This window comes from Mycteria americana, chromosome 5 (assembly GCF_035582795.1).
Source record: "Mycteria americana isolate JAX WOST 10 ecotype Jacksonville Zoo and Gardens chromosome 5, USCA_MyAme_1.0, whole genome shotgun sequence".
NCBI classification, from domain to species: domain Eukaryota; kingdom Metazoa; phylum Chordata; class Aves; order Ciconiiformes; family Ciconiidae; genus Mycteria; species Mycteria americana.
Window position 1 is genome coordinate 25,120,963 of NC_134369.1, and position 18,004 is coordinate 25,138,966.

The window sequence follows — 18,004 nt, forward strand, 5'->3', positions numbered from 1 at the left end:
TGTTTGATTTACCCCATGAGTAGGTGAAAAAAATGTAGTTATTTTTATTATAAACTTTATTAGCTTACTAGATTTTTAGAAATACAAACACAAAGCAGTTGTTGAGCACAGTGGTTTAAAAAAGCAATTTGGTTTTTACTACAAGATGATATTCCACAACTGTAGCCAAAACTTACATATAATCATTCACTAACTCTCAAAATCAAAAATTAATTATCCAGAATTAAATGCTCCATATGTAAGCTTTCCATAATGGAAGTCCCTGAAGAAAACTGACCTTCAATGACTGAATATTTCATTATTTCTGACACAAGGGACTTAAGCCACGACTTTAGTTTAAAACCAGAGTAATTAGTCTAATTTTATTTCATGACACCACCACAAAATTGGAGTAATGCAGTTATAAATTAGGCCAAATATTTTATCACTAAGATAAAAAATTAAAATGGGTAATATAATGTTCTTTATGGACAGATGCTAACACCACTGAGTACATGGGATAATGTCTTATACTACCGGCAGTTCCATTAAACTCACTGGGGATAACCGGGGAGCTAGTTATAGCATAAGATACAGCACAAAGTTACCAGTATCTGGCTGTGTGTTTGCACAATGCCCTCTATGATGGGGTTCCTATCCAGATATTACAAAAATACACATAAAAGACAAAACAAATTCATGAGCTTTGAAGCATAACTGAAATATTGAGATAATTGAAATCAATTAAATAAAAAGATCTCTTTGAGCTCAAATAACCCATTCTGCTTTAACCATTACTAGCTGTCTTTGACCGTGATTTCACTTCCCCCCAGGTGAATACAAATCAGCAGTGTAAATCTATTCAAACAATCTCCGAAGAAAGGACTTTTTTGCGGTCGTTGTTAACTTCATGGTTGTCTTTTTGCGCAATGGTTTCATAGGTTGCTTTTTCAGGTGCACCACCTTTTTGGGAGTTTGTAGCAATTTATTAAGGTCAACATGCTCATTGCAGAAGTACTTGACATTTGCTTCTGAGAGATGTAGGAGCATGGTTTCTGAGAGATCCATACATTGCGCATGGACCCAGTGGCCAGCCCCGCTGGAACACAGGATCATTGCAGGCTTGTTAAGTTCTGTCGAATAGAAAGGGACCCAGGTGTTAATGTCAATACTGCAACTTGCAGAGCAGGTGATCCAGTAGCCTGTTTCTGATTCATCTTCTTCATCATCTTCATTGTAAGTGTCAGTATCATCAACATCAAAGCTATTGGCTTCAGCACTAAAACAAAACTCCTCTGAATCTTCAAATGGAGTGGAGTCTCCAGGGTCTTCGGTCGATGTCTGACTGCAAATTTGTGCTGTCAGTTCTTCCTCCTTGTCCTCTTCTGCTCCTTTGCATCTCAAAATGTAGAAGTAGTTTGCATCTGAGATTAACTGTTTGTTGGCCCCTGGAATGCCCAGCAATACAGACCCTTTGCCCATATCACAGCCAAACCACATCTTGCAGTGTTTAATATCTGGTGTCCAGTCTGGGCTCGCCCTTTCAACAATCTCTATCTTATTATCTTCCAGAACTATGGTGTTACACACCAATCGTTTCTGGTTGTCAGACTGGTAGCCCCCAACAAGGACAAATTCGGTATCACCGGTTTGAGTCACTATAGCACTTGACACAGATATCCCCCCTGGCAAGATGGTGCAGGTCACAGCTGGGCTGCCCAGCGGGAGATCAACTTTTAGCTTGTACAAGCTGGGGGGCCTGGTGTTATTTTGAAGTGAATGGCCTCCCAAAATGTAGATTGTATCATTTCTGGCAACTGAAACGTGGAAAGAAAGTCCATCTTGAAGCTCTGGAAGTACGTATGATGTACAGCACCCAAACTCAAAATCAATGAGAAACACAGATGGCAAACAGTCAACTACACTGTTCCATTTTTCAGTGGTTCTTTGTGCAAGAGGAGTATATGATCTCCCTCCAAATATAACGCTCACACTTTTTCCCCGGCTATGAACTACGTTAATTGTATGTCCATATCTAGCTTCAGGGACATCTCCACTCAGGTCTTTCTCAACACATTGGAACGTGGTTTTCTTGCTATTTTTGCTTACCAGAGTCATAACGTAAATCTTATCAGAAAGGTCATTGTTAGGTGTTTTCCCACCATGGATGATATACTGGTACTCATCAGACTCCGCATGACCTCTGAGTGTGCAAAGAGCAGGGTAGCGGAGAGGGGGGAGGTAACAAGACTCTTTAGAGAAGAAGGCAGGTTTCATTTTGAGCTCATTCTGCTTTATATCGAGGAGGAAAACACCAGTGGGACAGGATCTCTTTGGCCATCCTTTCTGCCCAAAAAAGAAAACATGCCTATCGAAATTCAGGAGAGAGAAGCCCGGCTGAAGCAAGGACGAATTATTGACGGCTGATACCACCTGCAGCGCCATTTCGTCTGCTGACTGGGCCATACTGTGGTCAATATCTGAGAAAAAAACACAAGATAAACAGATGACACATGCTTTAGACCCTGTAAGAGTTGTTTAACAGTACTTGAATAAATCGTATTAAAGTTGCATTTCAGTTCACACTCTGACAACCAAAAAGAGACCCTTTTCTGCCACTCAAGACATGAACCAAGCAAGAGCTGTGTACCAGTTCCGCGGGATTTTGTACAAACTATGGCCTGTTAGCATGTAAAACCCGAACATCTCTGTGTGTGGCCCCCAGACCGCCTGCCGCAGCTCTGCGCTGGGGCGACCTCCCCGCTCCTGGCCCGGCCGCTCCCATGGAAACGGCGGCCCCGCGGCCTGCTGGGGCCGGTAGTTCTCGCTTGGCGCCTCGGTCCGGCCTGGCCCGGCGAGGCGCTGGGCTGCCTGGCCGCCGCTCGGCTCGTCCCCGGGCGTGAGGAAGCGGGACTGGAGGGGTTAGCGGGCAGGCGGCGGGTGAGTGGGGCCACGGGGCCGGGGCCGCCAGCGGGCGGGTCTCCTAGTGATGGGATTCGGCTCCGAGGTACCGGGGGGCGGAGGGCCCAGCGCGGGGGATGACTCAAGGAGGGCTGCTTGCTGCTCGTTTCTCGTCCCGAGGCTGCCGGGACGGCCGGGGGTGCCGGGCTGGTGCGCTGGAGCCGCTTGGGTGCCGCAGGGCCGCCTCAACAGGCAGCGCGGGATCAGAGAAGGAGCGCGGGTCGCACGGCCCCGGCCCCTGGGGGCCTGCCGGGGGGCGGCTACCTGCCTGCGCCTCGCCCCGTCCCTTGGGCCGTGTGCCTGAGTGGCTCGCCTGCTCCCCGAGACCGGCACCCCGCTTGTGGGAAGGGTGGGGAGCTCCTCTCCCATCCAGACCCCTGAGCCCGGCCTCTGGCCGGGAACATGCTGTCGTGCTCCGTAGTCAGTGAGCTGAAGTAAGTGTGTACATAGCCGAGTGCAAACTTCAGTTGAGCAGGTTTACAAGGAAAACATCAAGATTTGTTGAAGACACTTAGGAGCAGTCGATGCCAGCTGTATTTCTAACCACGTAGGTATTGCTGAAGCAGCAGAGAGAGAAGCTGTTAGTGCTAGGGTGAATCTTGCACACTTGTGCTGAACAGCCTGCTCAGGGTAACTGTGGCTTGGGAGTCTCGCTGCCAGGTGTTTTCATAGTGTGATCAAATTCTTTATCTTTGATGTTTGCTGTTTGCTCATGCTTTTGTGAGTAGGTTTCCAGGGGTATCTTTTTTTACATCTGTTTGTTCAAAAATCTAAAAGAGTTTATGTAGTCAGCCTGGATAATAAGACTGAAAGAGCTTCGGAGAACACAGACACCAGAGAGGGAAACAGTGAGTGCCTGGTTCATTGGCACTGTCCTTTGGTGACAGCAGACTTGTGCCTTTTAGTAAATGTCCAAGTTCTCTGTCCCAGCCTTTGCCAAATCCCCAGAATTTAAAGGTGTGAACTAGCTTTCAAATACAGTATTTGTAAAAAAAATAAAACCTCTACATTTTAAAATATAATTCCTTGTTTTGAAATCTTTAGGATTCATCTTTTCCTTGCTTCTGCTTTTTATTTTGTTGTAACAACAAAACCAAGACACATAGAGTTTCTTTTTTAAGGAAGGATCAGTATCTTCTAGTTATGTGACATCAAAACCTGGGGACTCTGGAACAACATAGTGTACAGGAGAGTCACTGTAAAATCGTGGGAACTGATGACACTGACTACATTAAATTGCCATCAGCGCATGTTCTCATGTACAGTAGGAACTGTTGTACCACATTCCTGTACTGCCTGCCCACTCCACTTTCTGGTACACAAACTGCTGTGCTAAAATACAGATCTGCCATTAAAAGCTTTCAAATGTAGGTGAGCCTGGTCAGATGTGCTTAAGCCAGAGCACACAGACAGAGTAGGCATAGCCACCACTGAGTCTATTTTAAAAATAATCCATGGAATAGCTGTCTTATCTTTTTGCACATTGTGGAATCATCCAAAGATCATGGTCAAGCTCTGTTCACTGTGTAGCCAGTCCTAATGCCTCTGTCCTGAAGGTGGTAGTTTTTATTACGTTTAGATTCCTTTTCAGAAGTACTGCACTGGAGGTGGAGTTCAGTTACGAGTTGATTAAATTAGTGAACCCTGTTCTGAGCATGTCAGTATACACAGCAGGTTTTGGTTTTATTATTTGCATGAAAAAAGATTTCCCAAGTTATTTACTTTCAGGTGATATACTAGACAGGAGTCTCTGCGGCTTGTTTCTTACAGCCATTCAAAAATGGTGTTGTTAGAGGAGCCTGCACTAAGTTGGGTTGACTGGGTTAGATTTCCTTGGTCTCTTCTTTCATATTGTGTTGTTACTTAGCTTCTTTGTTTTTACAGGATCTTTAGAAAAGTAGCATGTCTTCCATAGTGAAGATGCCACGAGCACATCTGTAAGTTAGTGTTCTATATTTTAGTAACATATTTGTTCTACATTTGACTGCTGGTTTGTATTTGAAGTCTAACAAGAGTATTGAAAATGGCAAACAATTTAATTGAAATGTTGGTATTCATCTTATATTCTTACATATACTTCAAGAATCTCCAAATATGACAATTTTTAGTGTTCACAATGTCACAAACTATTTCCCAAATATTAAGCCGTACTCAATTCTGAAGAGTATACTATCTGAAGAGACAGTTGCAGATAGAGAGTGGAGAAAAGACCAATGAAAATAATTAAAAGTGAGATTGATAGACACACAGAACTTACTGGTTAAATAAACACACTTAAACACACTTCCTCGTCATCCCTTAATATTTCTTAAACTTTACATAAGCAAGCAGTTCAGTAAGTAGTGGAAAGAATATTTATCCTAGATTCTCTGGCAGAAGTAGCTCCTTAGGCACTTGCTGGAATTGCTTTGGCTTTCCAGGTTGTTTCATGCTAATTATGGTGTGTTAATACAGCGTGGTTGATCTTTGGCTATGCTGACCTCCACCTCTAACCTTCCAACATGACTGATTCCTTTGAGCCAATGCTCATCTGACCCTGAGCAGCTTCAGGGAGCCCAAAGGGTAGAAATCTAACCTTATAACCAAAAAGTTTAAATTTTTTTTATGGCTTTATGCTCAAAACCATGTCACTGTGGAGTTGGATTAGCATTAGTGCCAGCGTGGAGGGAAACAGACAAATGCTTTTGTTGTGGTGCAGCACAAGATAGAGGGGAAAAGACACTACAAGAAGTAAAGATGGATAAATAGAGAAGGGTGGAGTTACAGAAACAGTTACCAGTTATGGTGACTTGAGTCATGCTTCATCATATTCGGTATTTTTATAAAAGATCAAGCTCCAAGGATTATACAAATAAGTGAGAATCTCAGCATTACTTTTAAAACCCCTGTATTTGAGAAGTGAACTGTAGAGATCTGAACTAGAAGCTAAGTTAACAGAAAGAAGAAAACTAATATTCTCCTCTATTTTATTTTGAAATCAAACTTACGATTTTGAGCTGGTTTTTTTTCAGTTAATAGTTGTTTGTATGGCAAGAAGAGATTACAAGGAATTCAGATTTAGATAGATTCATAGGGAGATTTATTTACAGAAGGATTAAATGAAGAGAGAAGGTGCTTTTTAAAAGCACTAGCTAATGTAATTTGAAATGTGCTTAGTATGGAAATAGATGGACATAGTTACAATTTTGATATGTAGACTATTATTTCAGAAACCATATTAAGCATCCACTGAGAAGTATAGGATGAATGTGTTTTAGAAACAAGGGGTAGGATTTGAGCGCCTAAACATCAAGTGACGTTTCATATGCCTTTGGATATTCTTCTTGTCTTCTAGCTTCTGCTATGGAAGGCGGCAAGTCTCCCGTAGGTCCTGTGTCCTAAGTCCTAGTAAATCTAGGGCTTATAAAATGTCACTGGATTACTATGTTTAGGCACTGAGCCACTCCCAAACTGTGTTTACTACTTATTGTTCTCTTTGACCCTGTGTAGTAATGATTTGTTCACCTATGTGCTGTGCCTGTTACCCAATTAGGCAACAAAAACATTTTAAACAGGAGAACAATGAATAATCAGTACTGTTGTTTAGTGTGACGTTTCATATTAGTATTTGTCAGCATTAAAAAATACCATATTCATAATAATTTCAGAGTAATTTGAATGCTCAAATAATGAATGATTTGATCTTATGAACTGTAGCAAACCCAAAGCACCTTTCATTTACACAAAGGTAAGGTATTTGAACAGCACTGATTGGACACTGAGAGAATGGATTGCAGGATAGCATGGAGTCTTAGTTGGTAAATGCTCATTGCTGACCATTAAATTCTGTTGTTAGTTTGCAGTTATTTTTAACTTGGCATGAACACAGATATCTATAGTAGAATTAAATTTATTTTGCAATATCGTGTATTGTTTTTTTGTCTCTGACTGATCTGCAGGCTCTCCCTTTGCAAAATGAAAAAGCATACCCCTGAAAAGCAAGTCCTGTTCCCAAATTCTTCACAATCAAAATCATATCCAGACACCCACAGAGCTTTGAAGTTGTCCATAAACAGGCTTAAGGACGGAAATCTTTAAATAGTATTTCTCAAAACATCGATAAGTGTATCACCAAGCTTGCTTTGGGCAAAACAATAAGTTAGACGTACCTGGCTGATAGGGGTTTTTTGCGTCCTCTGAAATCTTTCTATGTAATTGGGATTCAAGTGTGAGCACTTTGAGGAATCTTCTCTGACAGCACAGGGGGCTTGTGGCATGGAGAGACAGCCTGATGGAGGGGAATCAATTTGCTTAATTTGCAGATGTGCTCCTGAGAACTTGGTCTACTGTGGCTAACTGGCTGTGACTGTTTTTTTTTTCTTTCCTCTCTTGTCTTCAGATGGCACAACAAGAAACCCACCAGCCTCCAGAAGCTTTAACTCTTTGCAGTAGAACCAGACCAGAGTGACAGTAGATGTCTTTTAGTTAGACTGTAAATGTCTGCAGCGTACACTACTTTATAGTTTAATTTTTTACACTGCTAAACCTGTCAAGCTCATGATCTTTGATTTTTTCAGTGCTATTGGAATATAAAAATGTAATCTAAAGTAATTTTTGAGTTCAAAGAAAAAATCATTTCAATAGGTAGTAAAAGAAAACAACTCCTGCTGATTGATGTACTGCTGCTTTCCCTGGGAATGCTCCGCTGCAAGTAGGTAGTGATATTAAAACAGCAAAGGAAATGACAAATGCATGCAACCCAGTGAGTGAGGGCTGACTAAAAGTCCAATTCAAACTCCACTGAAGTAATTAGGAATGTCTTTTTTCTACTTCAGTGGCCTTCTGATCAGACCTTAAAAGACTAATAAAACGTTGCACCCTTCTGTGGCATTTTTCATCAGTTTCATAGCGCTTTTCTCTGACAAAAAATAATTAGACTCTGGGAAGTCCTCTGGGAACATACCCTTTCAACAGCTAGCAGTGCTGGGGCACAGAGGATAAGCCACTTGCATAACATAGCACACCAAATAAAGAGAAGAACCTGGAAAACAACTCACTCTTCATAGCTCCCTGCTTTTGTTTTCCTGGCCCTACTTCACCCACTCCTGAGTTACAGCATCTGCTGCACAGTATTTTAGAAATATCTCATCTCCCATTTGAAACTGCTGTGAGAACAGAAGTAGAAAAGAGCTTGAAATGGAATTTGATTAGTACAGCAAAGCAAACATACCGAACGTTTGTGAAAATTGTCTTGAGACATTGAGTAACTGTAATGCAGATAGGATGTGGTGACGTTTCTTATCTGAAATACAGCAGCTCAAAGGCACTGTGCCCTGTAGCATCCATATGGGCCTATTACTTCTGAAACAAAGATAGAAGTAGACTGTACTGCAGAGTTGAATGCTAAAGAACTTAACTTCCTCTAAATTTAAGGGCATTCAGATCACATTTATTTCTATTTTCAGTAGCGCCTAGATGATATTTGACAGCTTCTTATCCAAGTGCTTGACATAGTCTGAGCCTCGTTTCGGTTTGTGATCAAAGATCTACTGGCAAAAGAGATACAAATGTTTAAGTGAAAAATCCAACCCCCAGTTGTGTCTCATTTTATATTTTATATTCATTTTATTCTCCTTCTGCCAGTTGATGTGCCTTGTCTTTAGAAATTCTTTTTCCAATTACTGTGGCTGAGAAGACGGAGAAATTAAAGTTTGTTGTTGTTAAAACAGCATGTCAGTTTTGGATGAGAACATGGTCTGTCCAAGCTGGTCTTCTGTAACTGTCAGTGACAAACTGCTTTGGAGGAGCTGCAGCAAGTAGCTTCAGAATAATGTATCTACAAGGCAGGAAAATCCTGTTCAGAACTGTCCAGGTCATAGCAAGAACATCTAGGATTTGCATCCTGAATTTATTTGGCAGACAACCCATGCAAAAATGAATAAACAGACTTTTCCTTCACAATTTCTATTTTAATAATGTTGACATAGTTAGTATGTTTTCAGCAGATTGCTCACTGTTATGGAAATGCTTTGTTTCACTTGATTTTCTTCTTCTACAATTAATTACTTAAAATAATACGTGGTTTACATCTTCTTCACCCCAAATCATTCCAAATTGCATTGAGATATTTCCAGGCTTTTCAGCATATTTTCTGCCAGTAAAACATAGTTATCTCTGAGCTGGAACATAGCTGGCTCCCTGTGGGTTGCAGTAATGCAGTTCAGCTCAGCAGGGAAAGGGAAGGGAAGGCCGCCTTACTCATTTGTGTAGGGTTAGCTAGCCAGAATGCAAATATTCTGGATATTTAGCCAGGACCCATGGGCTGAAACCTGTGAAAAAATGGCACAGGGAGTCCAGTGTCCTACAGTCTTCAATTTTCTGTGTCATCTAAAAACATAAGTAAACAATATTTAACATGTGAGGGACAGGGCTTTATTCAAAGGCCTCATCTAAAATAGCTGATTGAATCCAGCTGTGCTTTGACTGTCAAATCACAGGGACGATTGCACTCCAGAGGACAGTGGCTACTGTGTTTTGGAGGCGTGCTTGGTGCACAGGAAATGTTACTCTTGTCATAGGCCTCCAGGTGGTCTTTAAAGGGAGCAGCGCTCTTGAAGCCATTGGAAATTCATTAAAAAAACCTGATCATATACGGGACTGACATAATAGCACTGAAATCAAACAGGATCAATGTGCTTGCTTGCACTTAAAGCCCTTAGATATATCCCTTAAAAGCTCATACGAGCTGGGCACGAGAGGCACATGTTTTTGACCATCGCAAAGGTCGGCTCTGAGGCTCAGTAATGCACTTACACAAGCAGATGCAGCTCCCATCCTCGCAAATTGCTGATGCATTAAGTGTGTGCCCTTAAGGCTTCCTGCTGAAGGCAGTGGCAAACATCCAGTTGATTTAAACAGGATTAGCTGTTGCAGATCACATTGAATTGAGAGATGCTGCAAGGAACCTCATCTGAAAGTTTTTGTCGTTTGTAATTGAAACTTTTCCTTTTAGTTTGTTCCCATAGTTCAGTTGACCCGCACCTGCTCGTGGCCAGAGCTTGCTGCCATCGGGTTTGCTCCAGGAGCTCTGCCTCCCCACAGGTGGTGGGTAGCAGGGAGGAGGAGGGAGAAAAGTAGGGCAGGACAGTAGAGCAGGGACGGCTTTCTTTTGCAACTGTAGCTTCGCAGATGTCTAGACAAGAAGGAAACAGTTGACTGCCTTCTGGAAAGTGGGTAACCTTTCTGTGCTCCCCCACTGAAAACGTTTTATGTCTTGCTTGGGGCAGGAATTCCCAGAATAACTCCTTTCACTTGGCCCACTTTCAAAGTGCCATCCTGGGATGTTTGCTAAGGTAGTGACCACAGTCCATAGCTATCAGCAAACATTTATTAAGGACAGGCTTGAGTTCCAGCTTTGCATGCCTCTGTGCTCCGTAGGGGCTGATGGCCTCCAGGCTCTAGCTCTAGGGGTAGTGTGGGTGTGAGTACCCTGGTAACATCTGCTTTTGCTCGCGTGGAGGAAGCACAGCTTTCTGGGCCATCTGTGAGTGGTGTTTCTGATGAGGCTGTGCTTTCACAGTTGCATAAACAGGTATGACAGGCTGCCAAAAGGGGCAATCCTGCATCCTTCCCTTGCTCCCACTGCATGATCCCACTGTCCCCTTGTGCAGGCAGTCATGATCATATGGCTGTAAGGCAGATCAGAAAATGTGTGTTTAAAACAGGACATACATATTTGCTCAGTTTAGTTTGAGGTTTGATATTGGTAGTTTATTTTGTCTGGCCAAGAGATGGGCTGGAATGAAAAGCCCAGGGCTGAAGAGGGAAAGAGGGTGGTGGTGGCCTTTTTGGGAGCAGCCAGCACTTAGGCTTAAATTGGTTCTGTCTGCAGTTGCCTGATACAGGCTTATTCCTTTTGCAAAAGTGCTACCTCATTCTTTATTGCTGTAATAATATTGTAGCAAATCCATACTCCTCTAGAGTCTCCTTGACTGACTAATGTGGTAAACGGTAGTAAGACAGCAAGGAGTGGAAATCAGATACTTCTCCTCCAAAAGTACTAGTCCCTGCTCTTCAGATTGAGTTTACTTTAGTTGATAACAATATAGGACCTAGGTCGCTCATTTTGTGTGTAATTAAACCAGCTTCCTTGAGCGAGCTTTACACAAATATATTGGTGCATATGTTACATGGGGTGACTTCTATGGTACTGCTGTCTAGAGGGCAGATTGGAGTGTTACGGCTTTTTGTAAGAGACAGCATGCTGTTGCGTAGCTCCTGGAACCGGTTGGAGAGGAGGCTAAAGTCCTGAATGTGCTTTCTCATCGTCCTTAGGAGGTAGTAACCAGCTCTGGTTCTGTACTTGGTCCCTTGACAACTTACTGCACACTTAAGACTTGCTGATACACCTGCAGTATTGCCTAACTATATGAGCGGTCAACCTGCAGAGATAATTTCTGCATTGCCTTTACCAGCCCACCCCATCACTAGTGACAGCTTTTACATTGCTGAACTAGCCAGGCCAAGAGTCCCAGAATCAAGGTCTTTAGTGCAGACTGACATGCAAAACGTTTATCGATGAGAGTTGTTAGATAATTGCTTAGTTCTGTATTGTGGGTTGTAAGAGAGTAGGATTGCTTTTATGAGAGGTTAGTTAGATCTGAAGTATTAAAGACCCCTTTGAAAAAAGTTAGTTGTGACAGGTGTAGTTACTGTGCTAGCTCTATAGGGAAAAAAGATCAGACATTGTCCAGTTGCAACATAGTATAAGATATAAAAATAATGTATTTGTGTTCAATCTGGTTTGTGCAGACATAGGTTATAAAATCTCGAGAACAGGTGTATCTAGTGATGTTTTCCATGAACCTATGAGTGATCTGTAAACATTTCTGAGTTTCCCCGTTTTTATTGAGAATTACTTCTGGGAGAGCAAATTCATAGTGTGGAAACCTGACTTAAACCTATGCCAGAAAAACTAGGGAAGTATTTTTTTTCCACAAAAATAAAATTATGTAAGGTTTTAGTGAGTTTGTAGAGCGGATTCGCTTATTGCTCTTTCCATTTAAATACTCAGAATCTTGATTTTTCTTTCATTGCCTATATTATATTTAAAAGAAACGTAATAAAGCATTCAGAAATGCAGCATAAAACAGGAAGCCTATATTCCACACCACATTTTTTATTGTTTAATAGAACTTATAACCGTAATTGAAATCATGCTAATACTCACTTGACCTGCCTCTGTGATTCAATGCAGAGGTTTGGCTTAAACTGCTGGGAAGAAGACTGCATTTTGAGAAATAAAATTGATTTTGCACAATCTGCTGATGATCAGCAAGGCTTAATGAATGATCGTCTCAAGAAACCTCATTACAGTAATTTGGATGGATAAGCAGGAGTGAAATGCAAAAAGAAAAAGTATGGTTGCTGCTTGAATGCATCACTTACTGATATTTGACTCTAAAACTATCCAGAGCCAGCATGAGGAAAGGATCAGATATCCTTGCCTTACTTTCCTTGAAACCTCCAAGTTAGTTTGATGCCTTTTGGGAAAAAGAAGATACATTTTTGATTTCAGTAGTAGTTACTCTGTAGCAGAACAATGCAGTCATTTAATTCATAGAGGTGTGATTCTATCCAGTTCATAAATTGTGGGTGATTCCAATCCATTATTGTACATTTTTTAATTTTTTAATGACAATTCTAAGAAGTCATTGCCTTGAGACTGTGAATTGGATGATTGCTGAAGCCTTTTACTTATGTAGAATCTACTGGTTAGCTCCTTAGCAAAGGTGAGAGTCTTCTGGTCAGCCTGGTTTCAGTTGTAACATCACAAAACTTCTCTGCAGCTGACACAGTATGGTGTTAATTTAAGGGAGGCTCAGGAATAAAGTAGATAGGAAGCAGCAGAAAACCAAAGTGGAATGAAAGTGAAAAATACAAAAACCTTGATAGGTTGAGATACGTTTCTGAACACCTCTATTGTACCATCCATCCTAACCATATGTTAATTTCAGGGATAATAGATGTTCTCCAAATACCATCCTCTGTGCTTGCTTTCATTTAGGGTGATGCAATAGCACCCTGTAGTTCTTCAAAATAATTGAAAAGGGGGGGGGGGGGACGGACGACACAGGTAGTTCTAGCTGCCAGTCTCTCCTCTCTGTTGTTTGAGTGAATGGCTGTTCTTCTGACAGAACGTAGGCTTTTATTAGGACCTAGCTGGTTTTTCCTCTCCATGAGGAGATGATTCTGTAGATGTAAATAACAGCTGTGCAAGGGAAGATTAGGTCTGTGTTGGACTTTCACCTCTGTAGTCCATTTTGGATTTATTTCTTGCTTTAGATTTTTGAAGCAAAGCTGTGAAGTTCCTACAAAAAGCAATGGAGGATGGGTGCCAAAATGACAAATAGGGTTTTCTCCCCTCTTTTCCAATTTAGGATTTATTAAAATATGAATAATTTAGTAAACTCACGTTCCAAAATTTATTCTTTGGGTTTTTTTTTTCCCCAGAAGAAAAAATAAGGAAATGTGGCCTATGAATTAAAAGTTATTTTATTTTCTTAAGCCAAGATGAATGCCTTTGACATAGTTGATAGCAGTTCTCATATAGTAATGCCTGTAATAGCTATATTGGCTATAGGACAGCTGCTCTGGATTTACTGCTTTGACTTGGGTAAAAATTTGGTCCATTTTCTGGTAAAAAAAGCTGTTAGTCTTGAGGAAGTAACCTTTCCCCATGCTTGGAATATCCAGGGAATTTTCTCTGCTATTTTTTTTTAAAATAACACTGTTCTGATGATTCTTCTCCCAATGCATACATATTGAAGTGCATGCTAGATGAAAATATATAGGCTCAGTGACATACATGTTTAAAACCTTTAGGGATAACTTCCTAATCTCCATACAGCAGGAGATTTCAGGTATTAAATGTTAGATTATATTCTAACAACATCCGGTGCTTGCTTTTTCATGAGGTTGATGTTCAGGATTTTGCAATCGTAGTTTGGCTAAAACTACGATTGCAAAATTCAAGTTGAATTCAGCACTGCATTTCCTAGCTAACTGTAATGAATCAAAATCTGGTGTTTATCCAAAGTCTTGTTGCATTATTGCTCTTCTACAGCTTAACCAGTAGAGGATGTTAAAATCTGAATTTTCCTAAGTTCTGTAGAAAGTAGAAGTTGTGCAGCAGAGTAAGAATTGAGCTATAGCATTTTGCTAACACCTGGTCTGGATGCTTAATCTCAGGCTGATGACCCGGTGGCTGTAGAACATGGAATTCACTGAGAAAGCTGCCATTCAGCTCGGTTAAGGATACAGCTGTTCCCCTAAACTGCGTATCAATTTTCTAACTTCCTAGAGCATTTTAGAGTAAAAGAATCTAAGCTTTATTGCCAGCCCTCCTCTGATTTGTTTATAAGTCATTTAAACTCTTGGTGACTCAGTTTTTTTCATCTGTATTTGGAATAATATTTGTTTGCTCTTCCTCATGGGACTATTGTGAAGTTTATTTCATTAGTGTTTATAAAGGACTTGGAGATCCTAGACACCAGATGCCAAAGAAAAGAAAAGGTTGTTATTACCATTTTCTTGATTAAATATATGTATGTTTTTTCTTTGACACTAGCCTTACAAATCACTGCAGTCTTTCATATAATGAAATTTACCTCAAATAATGACTGTAATAACTGAACAATAATGAGGAATAGAAGGAATTGCTTCCTCCTGAAACCACCATAATTTGCATAAACCACTCTGAGAGTCTGGTAAATTATATTCTGCTTGGTCAGTCCACAGAGAGATTAATACTGGTTTGTTTTTTGTAAAACATTAGAAAACTTAAACTTTAGGTCATGTGGGTGTGCGTGTGTTTTTATATCTTCAGAACATTAGTCTTCTTTACAAGCTGGCAATCCAACAAAATTAGAGTTTGACATTAGAAATCATGCTTTGTTTTCCTGCTGGGCTCTGAACAATTCTTGTTCGATCTTATTTAACTTTAAAATCAGGTTGGCAGCCTTTCCTTAGTGTAGTTGATTTGAAGTTTTGCTGAAGAATTAAGCTTTCATTCCCAAAAGACACTTCTTATTACTGTGGTAAATCAAGAAAAGAAACAGGGGAACACATGAAAATCAAGCACTTAGTGTATAATGCATTCTTGCATCTTTATCGCATTTATGTATGCAAACTAGTAATTTACATTTTTTAGTTAAGTTGCCACCGTGTGAGACAATGTGCCAGTTACGTATGTCCTCACCTGTGTTTTTCTGCTTCTAGTAGTCTGGTCCTATGTGTATAAAAAATTAGTAATATTATTAACTATTTAACATCACACAGCTGTTAAATGCATTTACACAGCTTTTATAAGTGAGGAGCAGGGTTAACTTCAGCGTACTTCACCGAGAGCTGTTTCAGGGCCATTACTTCCCTTAGAGTCTAGTAAAGTGGCGAAGATGGGTTGGAAAGCTGTTGCTGTGTGACTGAAGTGGAGCTTTCAAGTCCAGAAAAGCCTCTATGGGGTTCCTTCAGCTCTCAGCATTTGTTCCCTTCTTGAGAGTGGTCCTCATCTTCCTATGTGGCTGCCCAGTTCCATCATACCCTCCCCGTCCTGTGTGCTGTCTCAGCATACACACACATCTTGTCATGATTTAACATGCCCTCCAAAATCTGGGTTTAGTGGCTTTGATAGTACAGTGAGCAGTGCACCTGCAGAATGATGGATTCAGTCCAAGTTTTGAATGTACAGGTGTCCCAGTTGTTAAATCCAACATGCTAGTGAGTGGTGTCACTGTTTTTGCAAAGAAGGCAGGGGTTGTAAGACTGAACAACTTAAAATGACGGGGATTGAACACTACTGAGGAAGGTTTGCACTTCTGTGGCCCATGCTACCCAAGCAGATAAATTTCAGGCATAGATGATCACAATCTCTCCCTTTGCTCTTAAAATTACTATGTCCACATGAATTTTGGGGCAAATGTTTTGTAAAGTCCCACTGATGATCAGAACTTCACAAGGAGAGAAGAAAAATTTGACATTCTGTTGCTCATCTATGTGAATTAGGGACTCTTCAGTTCATTTGTTTTCTGCCTACAGATGCATACAGCTCTTTTCTTTCTATTGCAGAAGGAGCCTACTAAAGCAGATATACCTGTTTGACTGTCAAGGTGTGGATCATGGGAGAACAACTGTTAAACAACAGCATCCTTGATCAATTTATTAATAGCCATGAGCAGTCATATGAAGAGTTTCTAAATACATTCACTTATCTTTTGAAAGGTATGTAGCTTTCCAAATCTCCCATTAGAAATCACAGCCAGAAGGGAAGGTAAAAAGAGAAGTAGTAGTATTTAGTGTATTTCTGCTACTTACTTGCTTTGTGACCTTAGGCAAATCCTTGTGATGCTTTTGTTTCTCCTATCAGCAGTGGAATCCCTAAGGACAACTTTCCTTAGCTTGGTTCACAGACTGCTAAGGTAGGGCTCTACAGGTGTTTAACCATGTTTTGCTCGCTTTAGGGAGGAGGGGGAGCATGCACTATTTGGAAGGATAGGCTTTTCCTAAGTACGTCCTGCATTGTTTTGCCAGAGAAGTTTCCATAAAAGAAGAAGAGCCTAAGGAAAGTACTTAATAGTACAAGATGGCCTAAGATTAGGGGAGTGCAATTTGGATACTTTCACAGATTTACTAATGCTGCCTTGCTGTGCTATGCTGTGGTGTGCGCCAAGCTAACAGATAATTTGGATGAAGGCACATCAGGACATCAGATTAGGATGATTAGGCTGAAAAGAGACTTACGCTCTGCAGATGAAATAATGACTCATGCTCTGCGGATGAAATAAAAGGTGGGGCTTAACCTTGATCTGAATTACAGGCAGTTCAGATCTGGATCCAAATTCTGTAGCTCAGGTTCATTTCTTTTGGCCATGTTAAGTCGGGTGCCATAAAAATAAATGTGAGCTACGTATTACTCACAATTCTCTTTACCACAGCTTTGCACTAAAAATGATGTCCTCATCTTATTGCAGAAGCACTGTATTTTTCAATTTCAGCATGTTGCATGCTCCATTGATTGGCACTCAGAAGTCTGTCCTGTCCTTGTCCTTCAGGCAGAACTAAGTGTCAGTCACAGGCACTGAGCAGAAAACCAGTGGGGGAGTTGAAGCTGCCATAGAAATAATCTTGTGGCAACCTTCTGTCTCCTCTCAATAAAAAATAGAAGAGAAAGGAGACACTGGGGGATGAGATAAGAGGATTGAAAATTAGGTTCTGGTCTTCTTTATGTATGATTGATACACTGGGTATATCTCCTATCTTAGAAGCATGCTGCATATCATGATGCTACTTGCAAAAAGCCTCAAGCGTGTATTTCAGTCACTTTCATTGTCCCTATAGCATCTGCCACTAAAACTGTATGAAAGGTAGAGCTTTAGCTGAATCAAATGCTTAGAAATGCAGTTTCCTATGGTGGTGTAAACAAAACAGCTCCGCTTGTTTTCCTCCCACCTTCATTTTCCTTTAAAAATACCCAAAGGTGCTGGTTTGCATTATAAACTAATGATCTGCAAAAATTCCACTTAAAGCACGAGGCATTTTAGCATCAGAACAGTGCAAAATACTTTATAAAATATTCTTAGTTTCTTAATTCTGCATTTGAAAAATAGTCATTTGGCTTTAAATTTTTTTTTAAAAAAAAGCTTAATAAGACTATCTGCCAACAGGCTCCAGAAATTTTCACTTTTATGTATGAGTTCAGATATTTACTTTGGGTATATATTTGTGGTTACTGTTAAGTAAAATCTGACCATTTTCAGATTATCTTTCGGAATTTGGCCTGATGATGGTGTTGATCCACACACTAAATCTTTGTACAGTGAGCATTAATGTCATAATTTGCAGTCCTGCTTAATTAGATATGGAGATAGCTATTTGTATACACAAATAACCAAGCCCATTCAGTTGTGTGTGTAAATATATAGGAGCTCTTTAAAAAAAATCCTTGAAAAACATCACCATCTCATAGATTTTTGACTGTCATAACATTGGAAACAGAAGACACACATATAACTAATTGGATCCCACTGAT

General features: G+C 40.6%; 2 protein-coding genes across 7 annotated transcripts in view; one reads left to right on the forward strand and one right to left on the reverse strand.

Moving 5' to 3' along the window:
• Nucleotides 1-837: 837 nt before the first annotated feature.
• RAG2 (recombination activating 2) lies at nucleotides 838-2,445 on the reverse strand. The gene has a single exon (XM_075501476.1). It carries the CDS (start codon nucleotides 2,443-2,445, stop codon nucleotides 838-840), a length of 1,608 nt encoding a protein of 535 aa, XP_075357591.1.
• Nucleotides 2,446-2,799: 354 nt separating this feature from the next.
• Nucleotides 2,800-18,004, forward strand: part of IFTAP (intraflagellar transport associated protein) — a 49,091-nt gene continuing 33,886 nt past the window's right edge. For 3 of the 6 annotated variants that reach the window (XM_075502506.1, XM_075502510.1, XM_075502511.1), the window contains exons 1-4: nucleotides 2,800-2,919; nucleotides 4,825-4,877; nucleotides 7,319-7,630; nucleotides 16,045-16,197. In XM_075502506.1, coding sequence (XP_075358621.1) covers nucleotides 16,095-16,197 — 103 coding nt within the window. In that variant the 5' untranslated portion in view covers nucleotides 2,800-2,919; nucleotides 4,825-4,877; nucleotides 7,319-7,630; nucleotides 16,045-16,094. The remainder of the gene's footprint in view (nucleotides 2,920-4,824; nucleotides 4,878-7,318; nucleotides 7,631-16,044; nucleotides 16,198-18,004) is intronic. The other 3 variants (XM_075502507.1, XM_075502508.1, XM_075502509.1) reach the window with 3 other exon arrangements.